The sequence below is a fragment of the Lonchura striata genome, chromosome 9 (assembly GCF_046129695.1).
Source record: "Lonchura striata isolate bLonStr1 chromosome 9, bLonStr1.mat, whole genome shotgun sequence".
Taxonomy (NCBI): domain Eukaryota; kingdom Metazoa; phylum Chordata; class Aves; order Passeriformes; family Estrildidae; genus Lonchura; species Lonchura striata.
Window position 1 is genome coordinate 21,861,930 of NC_134611.1, and position 25,328 is coordinate 21,887,257.

General features: G+C 43.9%; 1 protein-coding gene across 2 annotated transcripts in view; it reads right to left on the reverse strand.

Annotated features, from left to right (window-relative positions):
• Nucleotides 1-21,608: 21,608 nt before the first annotated feature.
• DPYD (dihydropyrimidine dehydrogenase) overlaps nt 21,609-25,328 on the reverse strand; it is a 336,858-nt gene continuing 333,138 nt past the window's right edge. For both annotated transcript variants that reach the window (XM_021525458.1, XM_021525448.1), the window contains one exon: nt 21,609-23,006. In XM_021525458.1, coding sequence (XP_021381133.1) covers nt 22,851-23,006 — 156 coding nt within the window. In that variant the 3' untranslated portion in view covers nt 21,609-22,850. The remainder of the gene's footprint in view (nt 23,007-25,328) is intronic.

Below are 25,328 nucleotides of genomic sequence, written 5' to 3' on the forward strand. Positions count from 1 at the left end.
GACCTGTAAGCAGGCTGGCATAGGCAAATTGTTTTCTGTATAGGATTGCCTCAAAACAGTTTTTTGTTTTCTTCAAAATATGACAGGCAGAAAAACTGGTTAGTGGCTTCTGAACATTTTTCATAATTTATTTCTCAATGTAATAGGATGTGGGAGGTTTTTTACCCAAAGACAGCATTTTCATGCCTAAAAATTTATCATGAAATTTTAGAGCAATCTGAAGCTATTGGGAGCCATTCTCAGTGTTACTTAGTAGCTTAAGGAGGTTTTGAGGCTTTGAGTTTTGAAATTAAATACCTACAAGAGGACTCAGGTGGCAGCTATACAGGTTTAATCCTGGTAAGTCCAGAGCAGATGTGGGGGTCAGTGCAATATTTGAAGCACAAGTATCCTCTTAGGTTCTTTTCCGGCTCTTATCCAGAATTTGTGGACAATATCTTTAGGTGTGATAGAAGCCTATAATCCTCGTGGAAATAAGAATTTTAATGGTGCCGATTGTGTTGATTTGGCACAGCCTATTTTTTTCTATGGCAGGGTGGGGGCACAGGGGTGGTTTTAGTGAGAAGCTGCTAGAAGCTCCCACTGTGTCCAACAGAGTCAATCTCTGATGGCTCTGAAGATGGACATGCTGCTGGCCCAATGAGAGAGGTTGGTAATGCCTCTGTGATGACATATTTAAGAAGAAAATCAGGATAGCATTCACACAGATGTTTTCCAGGGGTGGTGAAGTGCCATGCTGGGGCAATGCCCAGTGCAGCACTTGGCAATGTGCTGCCATCTCAGGGTGGCCTGCAGAAGCCCTGCCTGCCTGGCCACCACTGAATTGGATTGCAGCAATAAACTTCATTGTGAAAACAGAATCAATTTAGTTTACAAACAAAAGTCTTTGGGATAGACAGCTCTAATCCAGGTGAGACAGTGCAACTCTTTCCTAGGTTAACTTCAGTTGAGACCAAATACTAATCAGTAAAAATCTGGAAGATAAGTGTCCTGTTCTGTTCATTTTATGTGGTCAATGGAAGAACTTACCTTAAAGGTTTGAATTTGACACCCATTTTTCTACTTGCAGTGTACTTCTAAGCTGTGTCCTGCCTCTTGGCCTTCCTTTTATTGCTCGGGATCCAAAAGGCTGCAAACAGTCCAAGGCAGAGTAACTATTAAGAACATCAGGAAATAAAAAAAGTGATCACATTTAAATTGGCCATATTGTAGGCTTTTTTTTTTTTTTGGTCAGCAATTAAGAAAGTGGGTTTTAGTAATAAAATGAGTGTTATGCTTGTTTAGTATGCCTGTGATATTGTGGAAGGAAATTTGGGACTGGTCAAACTGCAGCTATGCAGAAAGTACATCACAAGCACATTGTTGGGCACTGCAATACTTGCAGTTCAGAGCAAGAAATAGTGAGAAAGACCTCACCAACTGTCTGTGGCAAAATCAATCAAGTCAGCTCTGTGAGAAGGCTTTGGGGCTTTTACTGGGACTGCCATTTCATCTGCTGTTTCTTACTGTTTGTTTATAGCTTGCAAGGTTGCATCAGGTTTCTTAGCTCTCCATGAACTAAGCACATTTAACACATCACAGAAAAATTTCTCAAAGCACTGACAGTGTCATTCATTTTTTTTTTCATTCACCCACTAAATATAATATCCACTGGATAAAAATGACTGATGTTTCTCAAGTTGCCACCAGGAAAATTCTTGAATCCCCCAATACCTTAACATAATTATCTTTATACAGTTTCTTCAGGGATCATAGTGGTACTACTACTTAGTTTCCCAAGGAAACTCAAGCTAGATACTCATGCCACAGATGTGCTAACCCACAGCTTTTCCTCCTTTGGGTGTTTCAACTATACCAGCCAATTTCAAATAAATCTTACAGTAAAAATACCTCAAAGGTATCAAATTACCACGGGCTTTGTGGCAATCTTCGATGCCATCGCTCAGGGACAGTGCAGCAGCAGGGCCTGTGGAAGGGGAAAAGGCCACAGAGCTGCTCCAGCTCTGGGACAGGCTCTCCTGGGGCACAGGCAGTGCCACAGCATCCTGGGATGTGAACTCAGTGCATAACTCCTGCCACTCCTGGAATGGCTTGTTCATGCATGAAAACCTATCTTCCAAAGAGACTTCAGTGACTTCCAGAAGAACAGACCATGTCCATGGCTCCCTCTTGATGTTGGTGTTGCCTCAGTATTTGTCTGGATATGGGTAGGCCCCAGCAGGGAGTCCAGACTGTTCTGCAATGTCTTCCCAGGTGATTCTTACTGTATTTGTAATGGCCCACGGTACGGAAGTCATGCACAGGACTTAGTAGTGTTTTCAAATTATTTTGGGAAAGAGAGAATGCATTAGAATAAAGTAATCAACTGGAAACATCTAGAAAAAAGAGCTAGTTCAGATCAAGTCTTTCATAAACTCCAAGTTTTTATCAGTGGTTCAGTTCAGTCATGATTTTTTTTTTTTGTTTTAATCATATGCAGTGATGCCATTGCCGATGTAGTTAAGCAAGAACAAGGCTCTGTCAGGGTTTATTTATTATTGAGAAATAGTCAGATTGGCCCAAAACAAGGCATCTCAATAGAATTGTGACACCAGCTATACCTGTATCTACCTTGCCTAGATGTGGCAAGCTTTTCTTGTGTATGGACTTCGTTATACATATATGCAGAAGTGTTTGTGCATAAAGCAAGTGTGGATGCAAATGTCCACATGCTACTATAAATACCAAACAATGTATTACAGAAAGGTTTTTCCAATGAAAACTCTGAAAGAATCTTTTAGTATTACTTTTTTTAATCTTACAGTGGGTATTCTCTCTGATAGAGCACCTGGGATAGGGCTGCTTTAGTTTCCATTGTGATCCCCAGCCTGGAAATGCAAGGCTCTGGATGGGAGGGACAGCTCTGCCCTTCTCACATGCTTGTGTTGCTCCTGCCTCTTGGCTTTTCAGAAATGTGTCTTTCCTACGTAGGTAGGGCTGATGTGCCATCTGTTGGGGGGATCAGCATCCCCAAGCCACAGCCCTGCAATGCTCCTAGACAATGCAGGAAATGTATGACTGGAATGTAGCGGCTTGCATTTGCATTTCACACATTCAGCTTTGCTTCACACATTCCCCTCTCTCAGACACGATAAAGGCAGGGAACGCTCTATTTCTTGTCAGCATGGATGGATGGCACCCCTAGAAGAGTCTGCATTTGAAGCAATATGTTCTGCATCACTGACGTAAGCCAAGACGCTGGTAAGGCCGGGCAGGTTTGTTTTCCTATTCAGCGCTAGTGAGAGGGGCACTCGGGGACTTCGTGTCCTTGAATTTAAAGAAGATTGAAGTGTTGTATTGTTCAGAATGAAGGGGAAGAAGATGGGAGCAGAATGATGCTGCAGCAGACGGTAAACACTTGATTGCAAGAGCTGAATAGGCTTGGCCTACATTTTGAATCTCATCATGGTCTCTTTTATTTCACTCATTTGTACCCCCTGCTCTGCAGTCAGTCCCAGGTTTACTCCTGCTGTTTCTCTCACAGTTTTCTTCAGATCTGCAATGCTGAGAGGGCATCTTGGCAGAAGAGCAGCACATGCCCAAGCATTGTTTATGAATGAGGGATGCCGGGGTAGTAGTGTACACAAGAAAATTTCTCCCTGTCTATGCTAAGTCCTTTTAAGATTGAAAGTTGTCCTCATGAGATTCACCTAGTAATCTCTAAGCCTTCATTTCATATCATGTGGCAGGGCTGTAATGGTCAGTGTGCAGAAATGTTTCTGAATTTCTAAAAGAAAAAATTATCTGTAGCAAGCCCTGTCCTTTCCCTTGCCCTACCCACCAAGCAAATCCATCACTCTCTCTTCATTTCCCATTCCACCTGGGGAAGGCATCAATGTAGTGAATGCTAAGTAAGTACTGAACTCATTTGCAACTTGCCAGAGCCCCTTCTGTTATTGTTTATTTTCTGCTTACCTTGGAATAGCTAACAAACATGGAGTGAATGGGGTGGGGGGGTGGGGGTGGGGGGGGATGTAGGGGGTAACACTTGCAAAGAAAATCCATAGTAGTTCCCAGCATAATTCCTTTAAATACCCAGATTTTTGTCAAATCAATCAGTGGAGACTAAGACATATGTAAAATTATAGTTAAAGTTAAGATGGGAAAATTAAAATACTGGTGTTTTATATCTAGCTGATATTTGACAGGAATGGCCAATACTGATTTTATGCAAATCTGAGTTCCTTGCTGGAGATGAAGGAAAGAAATGGAGACAAATTTGATGCAATGCATTTGTAATAGAGAAAACAACTTTTTGATATATTCACAGGGCTTCTTATATTTTTCTCTAGCAAAGAAGCCTCTAGAACTTCAAATTATAGCTGGGTTTACAGATACTTTGCGTGACTTTTGAACCTTTGTCTCCTTGTCTCCTGTCTCCATTGCATGAATGATTAGAATAGTAGCAAACAATTGTGACTTACACATCCTTTCACCCTTTATATACAAGCCAAAATATTTTTTGTCAATTCATTCAATACTTTACAGTTGATTCCCAAGATATCTGGTGGATACATCCTTGGTTCTGATCATCCTTTAGAATGGCATCTTGAAAATATATGAACTAAGATATGTTAATGTTTGATGCATATAAATGCATAGAACAGTATAAAGAATTATGTCTCCACTCTGAAAACAACAGCATTAGTCAACCTAATTTCAATCTAAATTTCAAACTAAACTAAAAACAAAACTAATTTCAAACTAAATTTCAATCCACAAGTTCTGTAGGATGGGTTTACAGCTGAATTTCCAACATTAATTGCTACAAATATTTCCCTGGTAATCACTGCCCCATTCACCATTGCCATTTGTTTGTTTTATATGCAGAATTTTGGAAAAAATTAAAAGTAGCTCAGTATGGAGGCTAATAATTCAACTGCTCTCTGATTTTAATTTCATATGTCATTCAGGGACTGAAGGCACTGCAGTATTTGTATTTGGCAAAGCTGGAGAAACTCCGAGATACGCTTGTGTCCCTGTTAGTGCATTAAAAAACGAGAGGCTTCAGGCAGTGGCTGGGTGGGATCTGACCTGTGGATGTGATCCCTGGCTCTGCTTACACCCTGGACATGTCCTGCTTATGGCTGTTTGGAGAAACGTTCGAGTCTGCATCAGACAGTACGACCATGCGCAGGCCTGAAGGATGGACCTGTGTGTGAGTGCCACCTTCCTCCCTGTAAGGTGCCCACTGAGATCAGAGGCTGCAGCCCACTGTGTGCCATTTCCTTCTGTGCCCTTTAATGCCCCTGTAACTGTGCTCAGGGAGGGGAGGGCTTGAGGAGGGGAGTATGAGACCCAAGTGGTCCATGAGTCTCTTGCTAACCAAACAGCTGCAGAAATAAAGGAGAGCTGATGGGCTGTAACTGGGACTGCTACCCTTGGGACTAATCCCAAACACAACTCCAGATGTGGGTAGAGGAGGGTGGGGTTGTCCTGAGGAGACCTCTAGTGAGGTGGCACTGGTGTGTGGCACTGTGTGGGTGAGCACTGCCCCAGCTCTGGACATTAGCCCCATGGCACAGATGGCTCAGCTGGCTCTCAGTGCTCTGGATTACGTGTGTCCTTCCAAGCCCTGGTGTGCAGGGGGTAACACCCTGCATGGTGATGACAGTGGGTAATACCCTACACCTGGTGGTGATCCCCACTGCAGAGAGCATGCAGGAGCTGTGCTCAGGGACCAGCAGAGAGCAGGCTGGGGTAGGGAGACACAGGGTTGAAGCATTTCTTCATAGGTGACGTTACAAACAACCAAATCTATAGCTAAAGATCAGACCTTGTCCCAAAGAGACAGCACCTTTCCCTCCTCATTTTGCTCTGGAAGACAGCCTTCCAAAGACCTCAAATCTGTGTGTTCATTACTACTTTTTAATGACCAAATTCTCACTCAACCATGAAATAATTTAGGAAAAACTGCATTAACAAGCAGACTTGCTAAGTTAATAATTAAGGTATTTTCAAATATTATGGGTGGAAATTACCTTACTGTGCTGTCTGTGGAAACAGTGCAGAAGGCAGCAGGTTGCCTTGTGGAATATTTATGAAATACTTGCTGGTATTGGCTGAGGACCTGGACAAGTCCATGGCAATTGGGCACTGAGGGTGTTGGTATTGGTGGAGCAGCAGCTGGGGCTGGTCACTCACATAGTGCTGGCAATGACATCCCCTGAACTGATGGTTTTGTCTTTTTCCTGTTTAATCGTGTCTCCCCTTAATTGTGTGTCTTATAAGAGGAAAGAGGGTGTCTTTTTTAAAGGGAAACTGGTGGCAGATGTGCTAGAAAGTCACTAAAACATCAATACCAAATGTCTTGTTCCTCTGCAGCCTAAACCTTGGGGCAGCTCACTTTCTTTATTCCCTCTGTCAGGAAAACTGGGAATGGGGCTGGTCAGGACATGAGTGAGGAGGAAGCTTTGGCAAGAAAAAAGGTGTTCTGGTGAGACTAAATTGTTTAACAGAAGGCAGGCTTTTGATGCATTTATGTTGGTTAAAGAGAAGAAAAACCTAAATTAATGGTTTTTTTGGTTTTTTTTTATTTCAGAAAAGGAAATGAAAGTTTCACTTCTGAATGCTTATTTAAAAATGACTTCTCAATTTAATATTGACTACTGTCATTTTAGGAATGGGAAATAACTTAAACAGTCACAAACAAAACAATATATATTTTTGTTAAATGGATATTGAAAAACTGTTTTGCATAGCCTGGTTTTCAGTTGCAGGTGGGCCACAAAGATGGCTTCTGGGAAAAGCTGCTGGAAGCTTCCACCATGTCCTGCAGAGCCAGTCCCTGATGGCTCTGAAGATGGACATGCTGCTGGCCAAAACTGGGCCAATGAGAGGGCTGGTAGAACCTCTGTGATGACATATTTAAGAAGAAAATCAAAACAAAGTCACAAGCTCTGCTTGGGAGAGGCTGCCCACTTGGAGCTGTAGTAGACACTTCCAGCAGACCTGCCATGCCTGTAGCTGGAGGTGTGTGTGCATGAGTCCATGGATGCACCAGCAGGGAGATGGAAATCTCACTGGAGGGGCTGGTGGCAGCAGTGTGGGACAGTCCCCTCTCACATCCCTGCTGCATCAGTCCATGGAAGGGTGGGGAAGGCATTAGGCAAGTGTTTTTTAGGTGTATTTTTAAGATGTCAGTGGAGAAAATTCTTTCACATGAGGCTATCCTGAGCCTAGCAGGGTTAACCTTAATCACAAAAGGCATCCACACTGGAAGTGAAGGTGCTGACAATGTGTCAGTGAGATGTGATGTCAGGATGTGAAAGTTAGGAATGGAGATGTGCTAGGGGACTACAGGCACTCATCTGGTTGTGTTTCTGTCAGGCTGGTTGTGGGGAGAGAAAGAGTTAACAGCTAAAATTATTTTATGGCCAGTACATGTGGTAAATAAGATTACTTACAAAGGGATTAGCCTTGGACAGACTAAACCACTGATGAGTTCATCTTGGTCTGAGGCAATCCTGAAGCAATTGTAGTGCCAATGTACTACACTGGAGAGGATGTAAGTGGTTCTGGCTGTCCCAGCCTGCCCGGACCATGCCAGGAGGTGGTGGCTTCTCCTTTTTGGGTGCAATGACAACTGCTGCAGGGAACAGGTGGCTGTGTGTAATGCTCCTCACTGTAGGAATGTGATGCAAATGGATGTAATAAGCTTCAAAGGATCATCTCTAGTGAAAACTGAGCATGGTCAGAGCTGGAAATATTAGTGAGGTGCCATGTGCTGTGCCCAGCAATGAGAAGTTTGTCAGCAATGCCCTCAGTGCTGGGCAGGGGGGCACACGAGTGGACAGTGCAGGGAGCTTTGGGTTTTGCCTGGGAGCAGCAGGAGGTGGGGCTTGTATTTGCTGATGTATTCTGAGTCATCAATTCTGACATCCCACACACTTAAACCATCCATTAGATCTCTGTGGTCTTATCTTGGTGTAAATTAAATTAAAATCTGTCCATGTAGTGCTTTTGCAATGCAGAACTGATATGGTGGTGGTTTCATGCCAGCTCAGTGTAATCCATCCAGTCTGTCCCACTGGGAGTAGCTCAGATGTCTCCCATAGTCCAAGGTCTCTGCTACAGTAATGCACAAGGCAATGGCAAATGGCAAATAACCATAATTTTACATTCCTACCTTTTGGATCCTTTATTTCCTTGGCCAAATCTCAATGTCATCCATCAACTTTTGATATTCAAAATCTAAATACATTTGCTAATTTTTTCCGATCAAATATGAAATGGTTATTCTACTTTCAGTAATTCATCTTTTTAACACATTTAAATGATATTTTAACAGAAGAAATATGACCTGGAAGTCTTTGAAGCCAACCTACTCTTTTCTTTTCCTGTTGCTTTTCACTAAACACAATGTCTGTAGTGCCAGACTAAAATTATGCTGCTTAAACTTGATAAAGTACTACATCAACAACAAAAAAGGAAACTATGACAGAGAAATGAACAGAAAGCAAAAAAAAATTCATTGTACGCCAGGCAGTCTTTTTTTTTCCATCCCACATTATGCAGTGTGCAAACGTATCCAATTTGAAAAACTGACTCAGAGCAAACTGCTGGTGAGAGAGCGAGTGTGGAGGCAGACACAAAGCTGCTCACAGACCAGATTAAATGAGTTTATTGCCAGCCCTCCCCCCAGCACATCAGAGGTTTAAGCACGCTGTGCCCTCCAGGGCAGTGGGGGCTGGCCAGGGTCCCCCCTGAGCCCAGCCCCGCCCAGGGCACGGGGCAGCTGTACCTGCCTCAGCCCAGGGCTGGGTGGGCATCGCTCGTTTGAGGGCTGCCAGAAATAGAGATGAACTAGATGGAGCAGTTCAGCATATTAAATTGTCTCTGTGCAAATTGAGAGTGAGCATATGAAGAGGGAGATTGGTATTTGCTGTATTTCTCTTTCTCAGAAACACTATTAGTGATCTCCCACTTCAGCACTTCACTTGTTGGTTAGTCCCCATTCTCCAAATGCCACTATGTCACAGAGGGAACATCAGCCCAGAAATAATTACTATGGCAATTTGGCACTCACTCTTCAAATTACATCTAGCAGTTGCATGTAAAATTGTCTGTAGAAATCATCTGGCTCTTACCAAGAGTTAGTTTAATAATGGAGTTTGTTTTGCTACCACCACTATTATGTTGAAGTCTGGTGCTTAAAAATTGTTTTCCTCTCTTGCTGATGGAAACATCTTCTAGCAAAATCAAGAGAAACTAAGCCTTTTCTGCTTTGCTGGAGTGAGGAATCCTGACCTAATCTCTCTTCGAAATCTAAATTCTGATTGTGGCTCTCTGGGAAGACCCACCCAAATGCTGGATTTCATACACATTATAGACTATTGCACCTCTTCCTCTTACCACTAATTAACTATTAATTGGTGCAGAGACAATAGTAAGACCTCCTACTTCTTATGTGACTACTAAGCCTAAACTGAGCTATAAATTTTCCTGGTACAGAGGAAAGGTAACAGGAAAGACTGAAATACAACACTCCACACCTAGAGAGGAACCAGCTTTTCATTCAAGAAGATCCAGTGCCCTCAACCTGAATGTTACTCATCTCTATGCTTAATGGATATTTTTATGACACTTACAAGAGAAATGCAGAGTATATTTTTCTTTCTGCCAAAAATTCCCCATCCTGAACCTGAGAAAACTTCTTCAGCAAAACTGGGGTTTTTGCCCCAGCAGGAACAGTCCCCTGAAAATGTCCCTGTCCAGCACATCAGCATCATCCCAGCAGCAATATTTTGTCCAGCCTTCAGCAGATTACTAAGTGACTTAGCAATCAGCCTTTCCCATGACAGCAGGAGGTTCTGCAGCAGACCTTGCAGGTGGGATTTTAAGAGCGGGAATAATAGATAATGATGGGGCTATGTCAGAGGAAAATACAACATCCCTATAATGTGGACATTACAGGATTTCTGAAGCTGCTTTCAAAATGGGTGCAAAAAAATTTATCCAGCAGTGCAGGGCCTCTGGAAAAAGAAAACTGGCAGCCAGTGTACTAGATGGACAACAGTAAACAAAAAGGAATGGGGTGGTTTGTGTGTGCATGTGTGTTTGTGCTCATGCCTCTTGGGCTTTGCACACCCCCAGGAGCTGTTAGAGGACAGCAGGTACTGCCCATCAGCTGATTCTCTGCAGCTGGACACACACACATCACTAGTGAGTGCCAGACAGTGCAGGTTGGTTTGGACACCTTTCCTTAGTCACAGGCTTAGTCTGTGACTATGCCCTTGGTGACACAGATGGTATGTGGTTTTGAACATGTGGAATAATGAAAAGCTATAAATGCACACTGTGATTATATCTTCACATGGCAGGTTCTTTGGCTGTGTGCTCTGTGACTCCTCCTTAGATTTAATGTGTTGCATTTCTCCTATGAATTAAAGGTAATTGAGCCTGATATAATGACAGCTGTGTGGCCAAGGAGCTGGGTGAGGAGGGACAGAGGAAGGTGTGATTTCCACTGTCCATTTATTCCTTGGTGTTAGTGCTTGCTTGAACTGCAGTGCAATTAACCAAACACCTGATGCTTATGCATTAGGGCACCTGATGGTGTTTGTAATGGCACTAAGTTATGAGCACTCATGGAATGGGGTATTGTTTTAATTGTCATACTTTTCTTTTGGCAGTCTTTAAGTCCCATTGGGTTAGTAGCTCCTATAATGATTATGACTGTCAAATTAAGCCATCTGTAAACACTAAACTTGCAAGCTCTTACCAAATTCACAGCACTCGTGTCTGGGAAATAAGTTTTGCATCTTTTCAGCTCATCATCAGGAAAATTCTTAAATGGTTGGCAAGTGCCTTGGTCCCTTTCTCCCAGAGCATCATTTCCCTGTTCTGTCCCAGCCAGTGTCCCCACCCTGCTGCTGTGGGGGAGGTAGCAGGCATGGCCACACATGGCTGGGGTGTGCTCTGCCTGTACGGTGTCAAGAGGCTACCCTGAGTGTCAGTGCCTAATTTATGGCTCTAAGCAAGTCACAATGAGTTACAGCCTTCCCAGCAGTGAGCTAGGCCCCTTGGAACACATGTATTTAACAACTTGAACACAAAGGAGTGACTTGTGCCTTAAAGCAGGCTGAATTCCATGTCAGAAACTAAACAGGAATGAAAGGCTGGGCTCACAGGGTGCTGTTCATCCTTATGTCTTGCAGCAACCATGGAAAATGCTACAGAGGCTGCTGAGAGTGGTGTCACCAAGGAAATCTCCTTGTAGCTGTCTGCAGGCAGCCCTGGGCTGTGTCCTTGGTGTGACCAAGCTTGTCTGCTCATCTCCAGTGCCAGCCCCCCTTCATCTAGAGAGGGCTCCTGTTGGTAAGCATGATGTGTCACCCACTGTGCAAGCCAAAGGTGCAGTGCACTAACACCTGGTGTGTTGCTCACACCGTACCAGCAATGTTAAACGACTCCAGGCTGCTCTTCAAGTGCAGGGACAGGCCAGGACAGAACTACTGAGGAGAGGAGGGAGAAACCCAACCTCACAGATGGGCTGTTGGATTTCTTTGTTTTCTGCCACATTTAAAGGATCAGCTGGCTGATGTTATGGCCTTCCCTGTGCGAAAGCTGGGTCAGAGAAATCTGGGATGTGTCACAGGAACTTCAAGTGGTGAGACTTTTGCTTGCTGTTGTCACCATGGCACGGCTGGCTGAGCAGCTCAGAGCCTGCTGTGAGACAGGGCTGGGGGCTTGGCTTGAAAGAAGCAGAGCTCAGGCCAGTGGTGTTGGCTGCTTGCCGAGGGTTAGCAGGACAGAGGGACTCATTGAGATATCCTGCCCTGAGACAGCTCAGGGCTTTAAAAATGCTTTAGGTGACCTTAATTTTGATTTGGGGTGTGCAGTAATGAGTAAGTGGTGTGATGAATGTGTAAAGCTGACAGAAGGCACTGGTTTCTGTAAAGAAATAGGATGTGCAAGGTCAGGAAAGGTGTGCAGGGTAAAGTGATTTCAGAGGCAGTGAGCATGCCAGGCTGACTCATGAGCTGAACTGTGCAATAATCACAGGTAATTATTACACACCAGCCAGGAGAAGGATTTGCATACACACCACGCTGGACCACAGGGCCCATGTGGGCTCTGGCACACTCCACTTACAGAGCAGACAGGCAGAGAGATGAGGAGCCATTTCCAAACAGAGCCAATATTCTGCTTGTTTCCTCATCCAGCTTCCAGACATGACATTGAGCCATGATGTGCAAAAGTGAGGAGATGGAGCTGCTGTCTTCAGAGTAATGAAGGGCAGATCTGTGCCTGTATTCACCCCCTGAAAACATGTCTGCACTACAGGAATGTGCTTCTGAATCTACAGTGAGGAATTCTCTTGTAAGCCAATATACTTTTTACTTAAAAAAAGAATTGAAATCCTGAAAAATAATGAAGCCCTGTTGGACAGGATCTCTCAGGCTACACAGGCTGTGTTAGCTAAGGGGCAAGCTAACACACCTACCTGGGTCTCTTGTAACAGAGAAATCTGAAGGGATTCTTATCATTCCAGGGGGCAGGTTTTGTGGCTGTGTACTTACAATAGGAAAATAACCACAGTACCTCCACTCTGGTGCCATTAGGGCCCTTGTGTGATTTGTTTTAATATCCCCTTCCTCTCCCTTGTCCTTGCCCAGATCTGTGGCTGGCTTGGTGCTGATGGCAGTGAGGGTACGTGCTGGTGTGCAAAGACACAGCACAGAGGAATTATATCCCAGAGTGGCTCTCTGAATGCAGAGAAGAGCACAGATTTTCTGTGCGCCTGTGAACAGACTCCTTGAAAGCAGAGCAGATGTACAAGTCTCGTGGTGAAGAGCAGGTAAATGTTCTCATGTCCTGGGTAGGGGCTGCTGGAAACTCCTGCCTGCTGTTCCTTGTGTCCCCATAGTGCAGCTGCCAAAACCCAGCAGTTACAGACAGCTCTTGCTGTGGATCTTAGGGGTACATCCATCAGTACCTCTAACACCATTTCTCTCCCCAGCTAGGCTTTAAGATCTGTCTGCTGCAGACATGTTCTTTTGGAGATAGTTTTGGGGTAACCAGCCTTTATCAGTGTCTCACATTACATGATTAGAAGGAGAAATTCAACTGTAAGCGATAATTAGCATCTGTCTGGACCTATATGAAATGTGCAATATATAAAGCAGATATATATACACACTCTTGTACTCTTTTGACAATAATATAGATATTTCCAATTTGTTTGTAACTTTATCTGGCTAATTCAGACACACTTGGGTAGCAGTAATATGTCTTGTCTTGTCCTCTTCCTCTTCCTCTTCCTCTCCTCATGCTGTTTTTATTCTGGTACCCAGGGTCTCTCTGGCAATAGCTCTGCCTCCCGTTCCATGTTTACCGTAGGGAAGCTGGAATACACTGTTATTGGCATCGCAGCACCCGACTGCGTGCTGCTATTCAAATGGGACAAAAGGAAACGCTGCTTAGTCCCGGGAGCTGTGGGGAAATGACCATCGCTAAATGATTCACTTTTAAGACCTCAGATCGGTATTACGGGTAGCTGGGATGAAGCCAGGCATCCAAGGAAAGCAAGTCTCTCCCTCCGAGTCCCGTGGCCGGGCGCGGGTTGGCTGCCACGGCCCGGGACGTGGCATTGGGCGGCGATGCGGCACAAAGGGACGGGCTAACCTCTGGGCTGCAGCAGCCACCCCTTCCCCAGGCTGTCAGGAGAAGGGGCAAGGACTGGAACTCCTGCTGGCGCTGCGAGCGGGCTCTGGGGACGCGATGGGCCGCGTCGTGTTCCGCCTTTTGCCTCTGGCTGAGATGCGAACCTCGGCGAGCCGGCGGCAGCGCCGCCCGTGCCGCTGCGGGATGGACCCGACCTGCCCTGCCCTGTCCTCCCCTGCCCTGCCCTGCCTTGTCCTCCCCTGCCCTGCCCTGCCCTGTCCTCCCCTGCCCTGCCCTGTCCTGTCCTCCCCTGCCCTGCCCTGCCCTGTCCTCCCCTGCCCTGCCCTGTCCTCCTCTGCCCTGCCCTGCCTTGTCCTCCCCTGCCCTGCCCTGCCCTGTCCTCCCCTGCCCTGCCCCGCCCGTCCCGTCCCGCCCGGCCCGTCCCGCCGCAGCAGCCGCTGGCCCCGCAGCGCTGCAGGTGCGGCTGCGAGCCGCAGATCAGCCTCAGACCTCAGACAGCCCTCGGGGCTCGCTCGGTGTCGGCTCAGGAGTCCCCGCTGCACCAGGGCTGAAGTAACACCCGATCCGGCACGGACACAGCTCTCTGATCAAGCGCAAAACAACCTCAGAACAGCCCTCGGGAGAGACGGAAGCAAGATTTTAACCTTTACTTTACAGGGGATGGGGACTCGCAGTCCAGCGGAGCCCAGCGGCGGCCGGTGGGGCTGAGCTGCACCTCTGGATGCCGCTGGCTTCCCCAGCCACAAAAAGCTTGCCCAGACGGGCAGGAGCACGGGCATCCACACCACCAAGGGAACAGGGAGAGGAAGGCCAGGCCAGGCTCCCGGTTGGTTCAAAACACACAGGATTTTAAAATACATTTTTTTTTGTGGTTGGACTAGAGGAATTTCAGTGACTTGCAGCTAAGGGTAGCCCCCAAATCACTCCATCCCATTTGTTGAATGTGTAAAGTACCCAACTGTCATTTTTAATGCATGCCAAGTTCTAGCAAAGGATAAGAAATCTTTTGGGGAAAAAAAAAAAGTAATGTATATTAATTCTTGTACTAGTATTAACCTCTGTGTGGGGGTAAAAAGCATCAGATGCAAGGTTTTTGAAGCCACATGCTCTGTTAGCCATTACATGATTTGATGTTCTGGCTAAACTTACACCAGATGACAAGTTGCCCAAAACCAAATGATGCAAAGGCTAAACATCACCATGACACGTAGCAGTCCAAACGCTTAGCCTACAGCATCGCAGTATGTAAAATGAGCTTAGTCCTGTGCTACTCCTAATCGGAGGATGCTTTCCATATACAAAGAGAAACAAAGGCATGAGGAGAATATGGCACCAGCACAATCTGCAATGTGCACAGCACCTCTGCTTAGGCTTTTTCTGTCCAGGGTAGGTCTTTCACCTTGCCAGCTATATAACTTTCTCCTTCTGGATCTTTGGGCATTTCTTAGACAATGATTGCCTAGGAGGCAGCACTTAAAATTTAATTCAGGTAGGGAAGGCAGTGCACTTGAATGATACTGACTCTACTAGCCCTTGTAGACTATGTGATTCATGCATTCACTCAAACAGCACTGAATGAACATTATAACAGGCAATATACCATTGTGCTGTTACTTCTATGCCTTGTCTTTTTAATTAAGGAATTTATACCTTCAAAGTTAATTAACTCATTTCTCAAAATCATTTACACATCTGCTCTGTTTCCAGTAAAACTTAGTTTCTTAACTTCTGAGTTACATTAAAAACAAAAACAAAACTGAACCCCTCTTTGTATCAGACATGTTACTTCATTTGTGATGAGTTCAGATGTGGAATTGCTAATAATGATAGATTTCCATGGGCTGAAATTTGGTGTGTCATTTTGCACTGGTAGCTGCTGGAAGGAGAGTCAGATAAGCAATGGCCACGAGCCTCTGTTGTACTGAGTGTCCCATCACTGCTGCAAGGCAGGCTCAGTTTGGGATGTCTCTGCTGTGTGCCAGGGCCCTTCCTGTCGCTGGCAGACAGCAAGCTGGAGCTGAGGGCATCTCCAGTTCCTGGCTGCACCTCTGTCACCGCAGCCCCCATGGCCACCTGGCACAGAACATTACAAAGAGCTTTTCCAGCTGACTGTGGGGCCTGTTTTGGTTACTGCTGGCCAAACCCCTGGCTGCCAAGGGGAAGGCTGGGTGCTGGGTCTCAGCCAAGCCCCACTTCATCCCAGGCCTCTGCAGAGTTTTGGAGCAAGCATTAAGCACAGCAATGGGACTGGCAGCACTTCAGAAGAGCAGTGCGGGCAGGGCTGTCACTGCCCTCGCTGTGCCACACACAGGGAGCAACCCTCCTTCTTTCTGCTGATGGGAAGACATATTATTTTAATTAAACTATTATTTTAATAACCCTTACAGTGTGTGGGCAGGGCTTGGAAAGCATTAAACCCAAAGTAAACAAAGAGTGTAGCACTCCATCTGCTTTTAACAGCAACCCGACTGGGCAGCACACAGAGCTGAGTACTGTTAGTATTTACTGTAGAACACCTCATGCCAAATTTAGCCTACAAGCCCATCACAGGTTTCATTATTTCAAGCGATTTATTCTTTTCTGATGCGAAGAACACCTCTTCTCTGCACCAAATGCTGCTTGTGAAGTCTGCTTTTCCACTTAAGGGATGCTAAGCAGAAGCTAACCAATGAAATGAAGGTAAATTTAATTACAAAAACCATAACGTTCTTCAAAACCAACAGCTCACTCTCTCTCCAACAAGGAAAAATACAAATAGAAACCCTTTGGCAATGCTGAAGAAATATCTGGGGCTGAGGTGAAAGGGGCACAGCTTGACAAGTATGCTGAGAGCTGAATGTGGATTACCCGTGAGTGCAAAAATGAATAAATGTGTTTTATTCCATTATATTAATGAAATGGTTAATTCGGTTGCTATAGCAACAAGGAACAGCCATGCTAAAAAGCTAAAGGGCCATACATAATGCCAGATACAAGGTCTTTCTAATTCTAAAGCTGATTTTCTTAGCCACAATACAAGTGATGGGTATTTTCAATATCATCAGCTTTTGCATCAAATCCTCAAGCCAATCCAATAAATAGGCTAGTAGCATAAAACAGCATATACGTTGCCACCTCGTAAAACTTACAAAAGGGGTTTACCTACTCACAGTTCTATGGAAAGATCCACAGAGTGCAGTGTGGGACGCCTTAAGAGACTGCTGTGTGTGAGATGGTGAGGCAGCAAATGTGTTACAATGGACAGCCCCTACAGTCAGGGAGCAGGTGCCTGCAGGGGCAACCACTGAGCACTAGCCCAGACACCTTCCTGATAGCTATTTCACCTTATGGAAAACAGACTTTTATGTTCTTTTCACCTGCATTTCATGTGATTTTGGTTAAAAATAATAATTCCATAAGGTTTCAATGAAGAATCCTGCAGTGCTTTCTTTTGTCTAACATAAAACATGGTGACCCATGGTCTTGCCAACAGCCAGAGGACAGACTATAATTACTGAAGCCTATGCAAAGGAAAGAGGAGTGCTCACACCACCCTTCAGAGGAGCCTGGGGCAGCCCCTGCACAAGCAGAGCTCCCTGGGAAAGGAGCTGCTGGGGAGGGTCACAGCACTGCCCAGCCCCAGTGCTTTCACCAGCCTGGAGCCCTTCACCAAGCACGGGACCACTTCCATTCCTCTGGCTCCCTTTTCTTACACTGAGGTTTATCAATCACCACGTCACTCACTCTGCCTGTGACAAATAAAAGTCAATACAGCACACTCACAGGAGAAACAGAATTCACTGGCTCCCCTTGTTGAACTCAGACTTAAAAATTCAGCCTCATACACCTGAACAAGCAACATGGGTGGCTTTTATCTGCAGGCCATCTGGTTTGCATGAGATTGACAGTTATGTTCCTGAGAAACATAATTTCTCAACAATGGAATATAAAGCTTTCAATGCTGAGGCCTAAAACTCTCTGCAACAGGCAGAAGTAACAGCTGCGATGGTAAGTAGTCTCTAGACTAAACTGGTGAGAACAATGTCCTTTAGGATGATGATTAGCTCCAGTCAGTGACATGTGATCTAATCAGCGATTGTGTGAGCTGGCCACTGGAGGCATTTGACACTGCTTGCCTCTTGCTGAAATGCAATAAAAGAGAGCTCACCACTGGAGGCAGAAACACTGAGGAGCAACCTTAACTGTATCACTACGCTGAAGTAAAATGTTTGGTCTTACAAAAAGGTAAGGCAGATCAATGGTTGCCACTGTTTCAGTCAACTTGTATGAAAATAATTTATTAAGATTCTCCTGAACCTTACACAGTACCCCAAAACCAGATGAGAAACAGCTTTAAACTGCTGTCCTTAAGGGTCCTGGTTGCCAGTATATGTGGAAAGCCCATGCAGTGCAGACAGATGAGTTCTGTGGTTTGGGCCAGCTCTAGGAGGTGATGCTGCAGTGGCCCTGCAGGGAAAGCAAAGGCAGCTCCTCGCAGAGCACAAGGAATAGGCTGCACCTATTGCACTGCAATGCTGAGGGTACATGGGCGGGTTGGCATTTCTGCAGCACCACAAGAAACCCCAGTCGTTCAGAGGTTAGTTAGCATTTGTCAAGGGGTAGATAAACTGAAGGGCTGCAGCGTTCAGCTGCTGAGCAGAAAGGACTTTGTTCTGCTCGGGGTTGAGTCCAAGCTAATTCCCATGCACTGCCCCAGCATCCAGCTAGGTGTGCCATGGGAAAGCTTAATAACCTGCAGTTCTTTTACAGAAAAGGAACAATTGCATTTCCTTTTGGTAGCTTTAGTGTGCTTGAGCTAGAAATGGGGAGAGTGGCTTTCTTTGTGCAGTGGTGCTAAGTATTCACTTGCCAAGTTTACCTCCAGCTTCACTGCTTGATAGCAATGAGAAGATCTGCTCCCACATCACAAAAATCATGATGGACAGATTCAGACCTGCGAAAAAGAAGAGATAAAAGCACGATCTCTACTCCTGGGCAAGGCAAGCGTGGACATTTGCACAAGATCCAGCAGACTAACCTGAAGAAGAGTTATTAAAAATTGATCTCCCGGAGTAACAACTGGAAAGATTAGTTTCTCAGAAAAGAAAGGAAATGGCAACAGCAGAAACAAAGCAACCCAGATGGCCCATAAGCAGACTAATTATATGAAAGACCCAGAAGCAACTCTGAAGTTACCAATCCAGCTGCCGAGAGCGTCTGCCAGCTTGCCAGATGTTGCCAATGAAAACCTATCTTCCACAGTTCATCAAAGAAGTGGAGCTGCCTGGTGAAGTGAAACCTCTGCCAATAAAATAAATATTTTATCTAAAAAATATTTTCTACTAGGAATCGTTGAAAAATATAAAATTTTAACAACATGCCCAACCTGATGTTACAGTAGATAAATAATGAAACATACTTACAGAATGCATTGGCAAGATCTTATTGATAGGAAGTATCTATGTTTAACATTTTATTTTATAAGGCTACAGTCTTGGATTGTATTAAACTAAGTGGGTTTATGAGGCATGAGGTTGATGGCACTCAGCTGGTTTGGATAATCTGCTTTGAATCTAGCAGTCGCTTTTGCCACTTTGAGATAAAAGGCTTAAAGACAACAAAGCTGGAGGAGCCAAAGGTGACAGTAGTGGGCACTGCAAGGTGGGGAGGCTGCAGAAATGACAGTGAACCACTCAGTGGCTGCCAGGCCACCTCTCCCAGAGCTCTGTGTCCTCCAGGACACAATAAAGAAGAGCAGCAGTTCTTGGTGGGTAACTTACATTTTGCTCCTGCTAAATTTTATGAACTGAGCAAAGGAATAGCTGCTAAAAAGGCTTCCTCTAGCAACTGGTAAAGGATCCGAGCAAGGAGCAGTATACCAGTGTAGGGCTTCAACACTGGACACACAGGCTGCCCAACAGATTCATGCAAAGACTAGTTTTAATTTTTGCTACGAGATCAAATTAACATTCCATTTTAAATCAGGAACTTAAGTATTTTAAAAATCTTGTGTGATTTTTAGATGTGTCTATTAATGTTGCTAATCCAGAGCCTTGGAAATATTATGTCAGTTCATCCTAGAGGCCAAAACCCAAACTGCCTGTGTAGTCTGCTAGAAAAGCAAAACATCTCTTTTTTCCAATGAACATGGGTGCTTTGGGATTCACACAAGCATATTTGGCAGCTTTTTCAAGTAATTTTTGGCCTGCAGAGCATCCACTAAACATGGGGAGCATTTTCTGTTGAGGAGTATGATATGAATAAGAATGTGCTACCGGAGGATGAGCTCTGGCACTTCTATCATAATTTAATTTGTCAAATACAGTTCACAGTATTTTATAATAACAATCAATAGCACAACATGTCTAAAAACTGGAAGGGCTAGGGTTGGAGGATGTCAGCCATCATATCTTTAATAATACATAATTCCTTAAATGTGCAACTAAATCACTGAAATATATGAACTTAATTTGGAACCTCTTACACTTTGAAAATTCATATCTCTTTTTTAATAACTGGTTACAGATTTTGCAGACTAGACCAGATTTTTCTGATCTGTTTCCTTGGCTCTTAAATGGGATGATTCCCCAAGACCAATGTGAAAAACATAAACCCCAGGAATATGTCCTTTGTGGCTCTCTCCCCTGCCTTTTTACACCTTGCCTTACCCTGATGACTTAAGACATTCCTGCAGGAGACCTAAATGTGGCTATTTCTCCAAGGTCCTGCAACATACAGGTTTATTGCTGACTGTCAGAGTTAGAAACAAATGCATTTGGGAATGCATTTCCTGAAACTGTTAACTGACTTGACAGAACAAGAGTGGGGCAGAGGGTGGGTAGTAAGAAAGAAGCCTCTATAACATTATTTCTTCTTTAGTAAACAAATTATACTCTTGATTATACTCTCGATTCACAAAGAATGCCTTTACCTCTCCAAAGATTACTTTATAGCCACTGTGGAATATTTAATGTCCTGTGACTACTGAATATTCTTGGAAAAGCTCTGATTTTGCTGCTAAGTTCATCAGGTACCTGTGCTTACTTAAATTAGGTCTCGTGGCATTGTCCAGTATTTCAAAGAAACCACCCTACCAGATGTGATCCTTCAGGACAGTAAGATAATTGGGTCTGGGGATGCAGGAACCTGCAGAGGCTGCCCTGCTCAGCCACAGGTGACACAGCCCCTCTCACCCACAGGGCTCGTGGTAGGCAGGATGTAGAACAAGAAGTACATGGTAGCAGCCTGGGAGAAGACAGCCACCTTTCCTTGCATCTGCTGTCTGAGAAGATAAAATGTTATTTTCAGACCATCTGCTTTTGATGTCTTTTTCTGCCCCACTCAAGGGCATGCTGCTTCTTAGGCAGTTCCTCAGCAGAGGGACAAGCAGCACATGCAGAGACTCTCCAAACTTTGTCACCAACATTCACAAAACAACTTGTTCTCCCTGTGAGTCTACAGTAGCTCATGTAAGATAAGAAACTACTGCAAGACTAGGAGCTTTAAAGAAATTGCAAACAAATGTTTCCTAAGCAGTATGACTGTCTGTTCCTGTTTCATCTGAGTTTGAAAAATCCACAATGATAAACAGGAAAATTAAAATAAAAAAAGAAAACTATTACTGGACTTGAGCCTGACAAGCAAGCCCAAAGCACCAGCAATACAGTGGAGCAAGGACACTAAATGAAATGACACTTGAAAATGTTCAAATTTACATTATATGTGTGGGGAAGGAAGGTGAAAGGAAGGCAAGTAAAAGGCAGACAAAGAGGTGCCAGAGAGGGGCAAAGAGCACGATATATTCTGCACTCTAGGCAATCAATGGAACAATGTACATGTGAGTTAACTCATTAATGGTTCCTGGAGTGAATCTTAGAGATTATGAAACACCAACTGACAAGGCTCTACAAAGAAAATCTGTTTAATAGATGCAAAAAGAAAAAATCACAAACAAACCCAAGTTGGCTTAAACATTTATTTATAATTCAGTGTTCAATTCGTAAGTCAAGAAACAAAAGCCAGGATATCTTTTTAATCAAAGCTTTTGCTGCTCACAATATACAGTATAAGAAATTGAACTGATAGATCATTTATTATTGTTATGAGACTAAAGGCTTTATATTCTTAAGCGGAGTAAAGCAGACAGCAATATTTTCATATTAGAAAGTTCCTACTGTGAGTGAAAAATGGATTAAAATTGAGATACTGTTTAATAAGACAGATGATTCTGTAGTTATTTAGTTATTTTTGGCTGTGAAACTGCTAGAACTATACACAGCACTGGGAGAAATCACCTTGCCAGTTTACTCTGTGTGTCTGTGTTTGGCAAACACAGCCTGCAGGGTGTGTAGTCCGTTTGCATGCAATCAGATCCCTGACCTGAAACATGTACATTCTGGAACATTAATTGGCACAATTAAAAAGTTACTTAGAGGATGAGCTTGGAGCAAAAAATGTTGCTTCTCAGAATCCTGATAGAAACCTGGACTTCCTAATAAGCTATTCTGACTGTTTGCAGAGTTGTTATAAGCGTTCACTGAGGGGGGAAAGTAATGATCAAACCACCCATGCAACACACAGATCTGAAGAGTCCAGCATGTGTCAGTGCAAAGCAAATTTATTCTATAAAGTGACTAGTGTGAAAAAGAATTAGAAAGGATTATAAAAATACACTACCATATGTTGTAGTAGTTGAAAGTGATTAATCCAGTTCTTAAATCCTATTTTAAACTCTCTTTCATTTCTGTCTATAGAAAAATAGAAGCCACATCGCTTTGTTTGCATGCTATGTAGTTAATTACATCTTCTAAGAAACTCTTTTAAAACTAAATGTAATGTTTAATTACAAAATGCTCTCCTTGAAAACAGTTAGCTTGTACATTGATTTGTAGTTCATTAAAAATGCTTTCTTAATTATATTTCCAGCCAGAAAATACACAGAGATTAAAGAGTCTATAGAGAAGTTTTGAAATCACAGCATGAATTGTAACAAGAAAGTTACACTTCAAACAGTGGACAACTGACAGCCACGACCACCTTTCTGTAATTTCAAAACTTAAACGCTGCAAAAGTAGTAACTGGAAAGCAGTGTTCGCTGTACCATCTATCGGTGTAACCAATTTTTTATAGGAGTAGATTTGCAAGGACTAATTAGAAAGCAAATCAATTGCATCGGAGCAGGTGAAGCTGCCGCAGCCGGGGGCTCAGGGCAGGGGCAGCCCGCGCCTGGGCTCGTAGGGGGTTGTCCTGGAAACCATGCGGATGCAGTCGATGATGGGGCACACGCTGAGACACAGGGTGCAGCCCGTGCAGCTGTCAGTAACCCTGGGCAGGTGGGTTTCGGGCTCAAACTGGATAGCCTGCAAGCAGGAATAAACACTGTTGGTGTCACGCGCAGGAAAGGTCAGCACTGCTCCCGTTGCAGCGTCTGCATTTCCTGCGCTGCAACGCTCTGAGACATCTCGCTGTGATTCTGCACTGCAGCTATAGCAACTGTTCCACCGGCAGGGAACAAAAACAACCCCTCTCCAGCCACTGAAATTAGAGAGCTGGGCCAAATTACACCTCGGCAAAAGCTCACGGGCCACAGGGGCTGGTTACAAAAGGAGGAGTTTGCACCACGATATTTAAATTCTCAGAGGGTATTTCTCCTTGATGTAAAGCGAGCATTTCCTAAGGTAGCAATGTGCTGAGGTTATTGGTTTAGAGGAGACACCAGACCACACCTGTACAGCTTCTGCACAATGCCCATCACAAGGCATTCTTTTGACTTTTACTTTCAGCACTGCATAAACAATCGAATTTAATAAACAGCATAGAAAAACACAGCTTATTGTGTCTCATCTGATTACTTTTTTTTGCAAATCTTTGAAAGGAATATCAGAGTTTGGGACAGGCAGAGCTTGCTCTGTTCTCACGTTCCACGCAGTGAATCCTCATTACCAATTAGTGTGATAAGTGTATTTGAATGTGAAATAACAGTTGCAGTCTCAATGATATAAGCTTCTGGTTATAACGGAAATGGCAATTAAAAGCAAAAACAAAAGCTTCATGCAACTGCAAAGTGTCAATATCCAAGAAGCAAGACTTAGAAAAGTAAAAAATTTTTAAAAGCACCAGAAACACTGAATGTCCACTTTAAAGAGTTTAGGGGGGAAAATCAAGCCTGAAAGTTGAACTCTGGCGAACGAGCAGAGCCTTAGCAAATCTCCCTGACCACTGTCAGCTTCTGGGAGAGGCAGGGAGGTGATGGGAAGTACTGGTGCTGCTGCAGGTTGGCTCCTAAGGCAGATTTGAGGCATCTGAGGTTTCAGTGCTAGGAAGGCACAGAAGTTGCTGTAGCAACCAGCAAGGGCACGAAGTCTGTAGTGCCTGCTCTGGATCTCTGAGTTTTACTTTAGCTTGAGCACAAAGAGAGCTCTGGCTCGTGAGTATTTAAGGAGGACTTCTTTCTTTCTTTCTCCCTAACAACAATGCACATCTTGAAAGGGACTTCAAAGAGGGAGAGGAAGTTGGGACTACAGTGCTGACTTTAAATTAAGGCAAGCTTTTCTGCTGGAGTCATACAAGGTGACAGCTGTGTAGAACAGCATGGATATTTCTGAAACAAAGGGAACCATAAAGCAGATGCTGTTTTGAAGGTGAGGGGGGTTGTTGATTTACTTGCAATTAAGAATTCCTTTGCAATTGTGTTCAATTAATTTCTTTTCAATTTCCTTAATTAAATAAGGAAAAAGCATTTTTCTTTTGTGCTTAGAAAACCTTCCGGGAGTTTAAACTTTAGTTGTTTTGGTGCTGATTTTTATTTCCAGTTACAGAAAATAAAATTTACTAAATCTAAATCCAATCTTATGCTCTCTAAGGTTTATATGAAAAATATAATTCTCCTGATAAATCTGATGTAAGGGGAAAGGTGAAGATTGCAATGTCACTAAGAAATTTAGACAGTTAAAAGCCTATTGTAGTAATCTATTTTTGGGAAAAAAAACACCATTAATTTTCTTGTATCAGTGGAAAAAACCTTTGCTCTGACATACTTCTTTCAAATGAGGTTGATTTGCAATGGCAGACTTCTTTCTGTGACTTTATCTAATACAAGTCATCAGACTTATTATTGGTTAGACTGAATTCAAGATAAACAAAAATTCAAGGTATCCAGAGGACACTTGGTGCTCAGTTAAAGTATGTCTTTTTAACAAGCTCTTCTCAGACTAAGATGTATGAAAACATCCATGCAGAAATTACTGCTTGCTGCATACTGGATTCTGTGAAAGTTATGCTAGACCATATTTTGATTTTCTTTCTCCGGTACTGTCTTTTTTACTGCAGACCAGTCCATCACCTCCAGTGGACATGGCATGGGATGGCACCTAGACATGCTGATATTTTTCATATATCTTGCTCCCATATTGAGCAATCAGAGAAATACTTTGCTGCAAACAGGATCCTCAGCTCAAAATTGGGCCATTTTCTGGTCACAATGATTTCTGCAAGCTTCAACCTGCTGCTCAAAAAACCCTGGCAGTTTTCCTGGAGAAAGGACTCATAACTCAATCAAGATCAAAACAAAACCTTATCTGCCTGAAACCTGAGGGAACAAGACCTGGGTTTCTTAAAAAGCATTTGGCAGTAAGACCAGCCCATGTCTCCCCACATCCCCTTGGTGGGAAGGGATGTGTTCT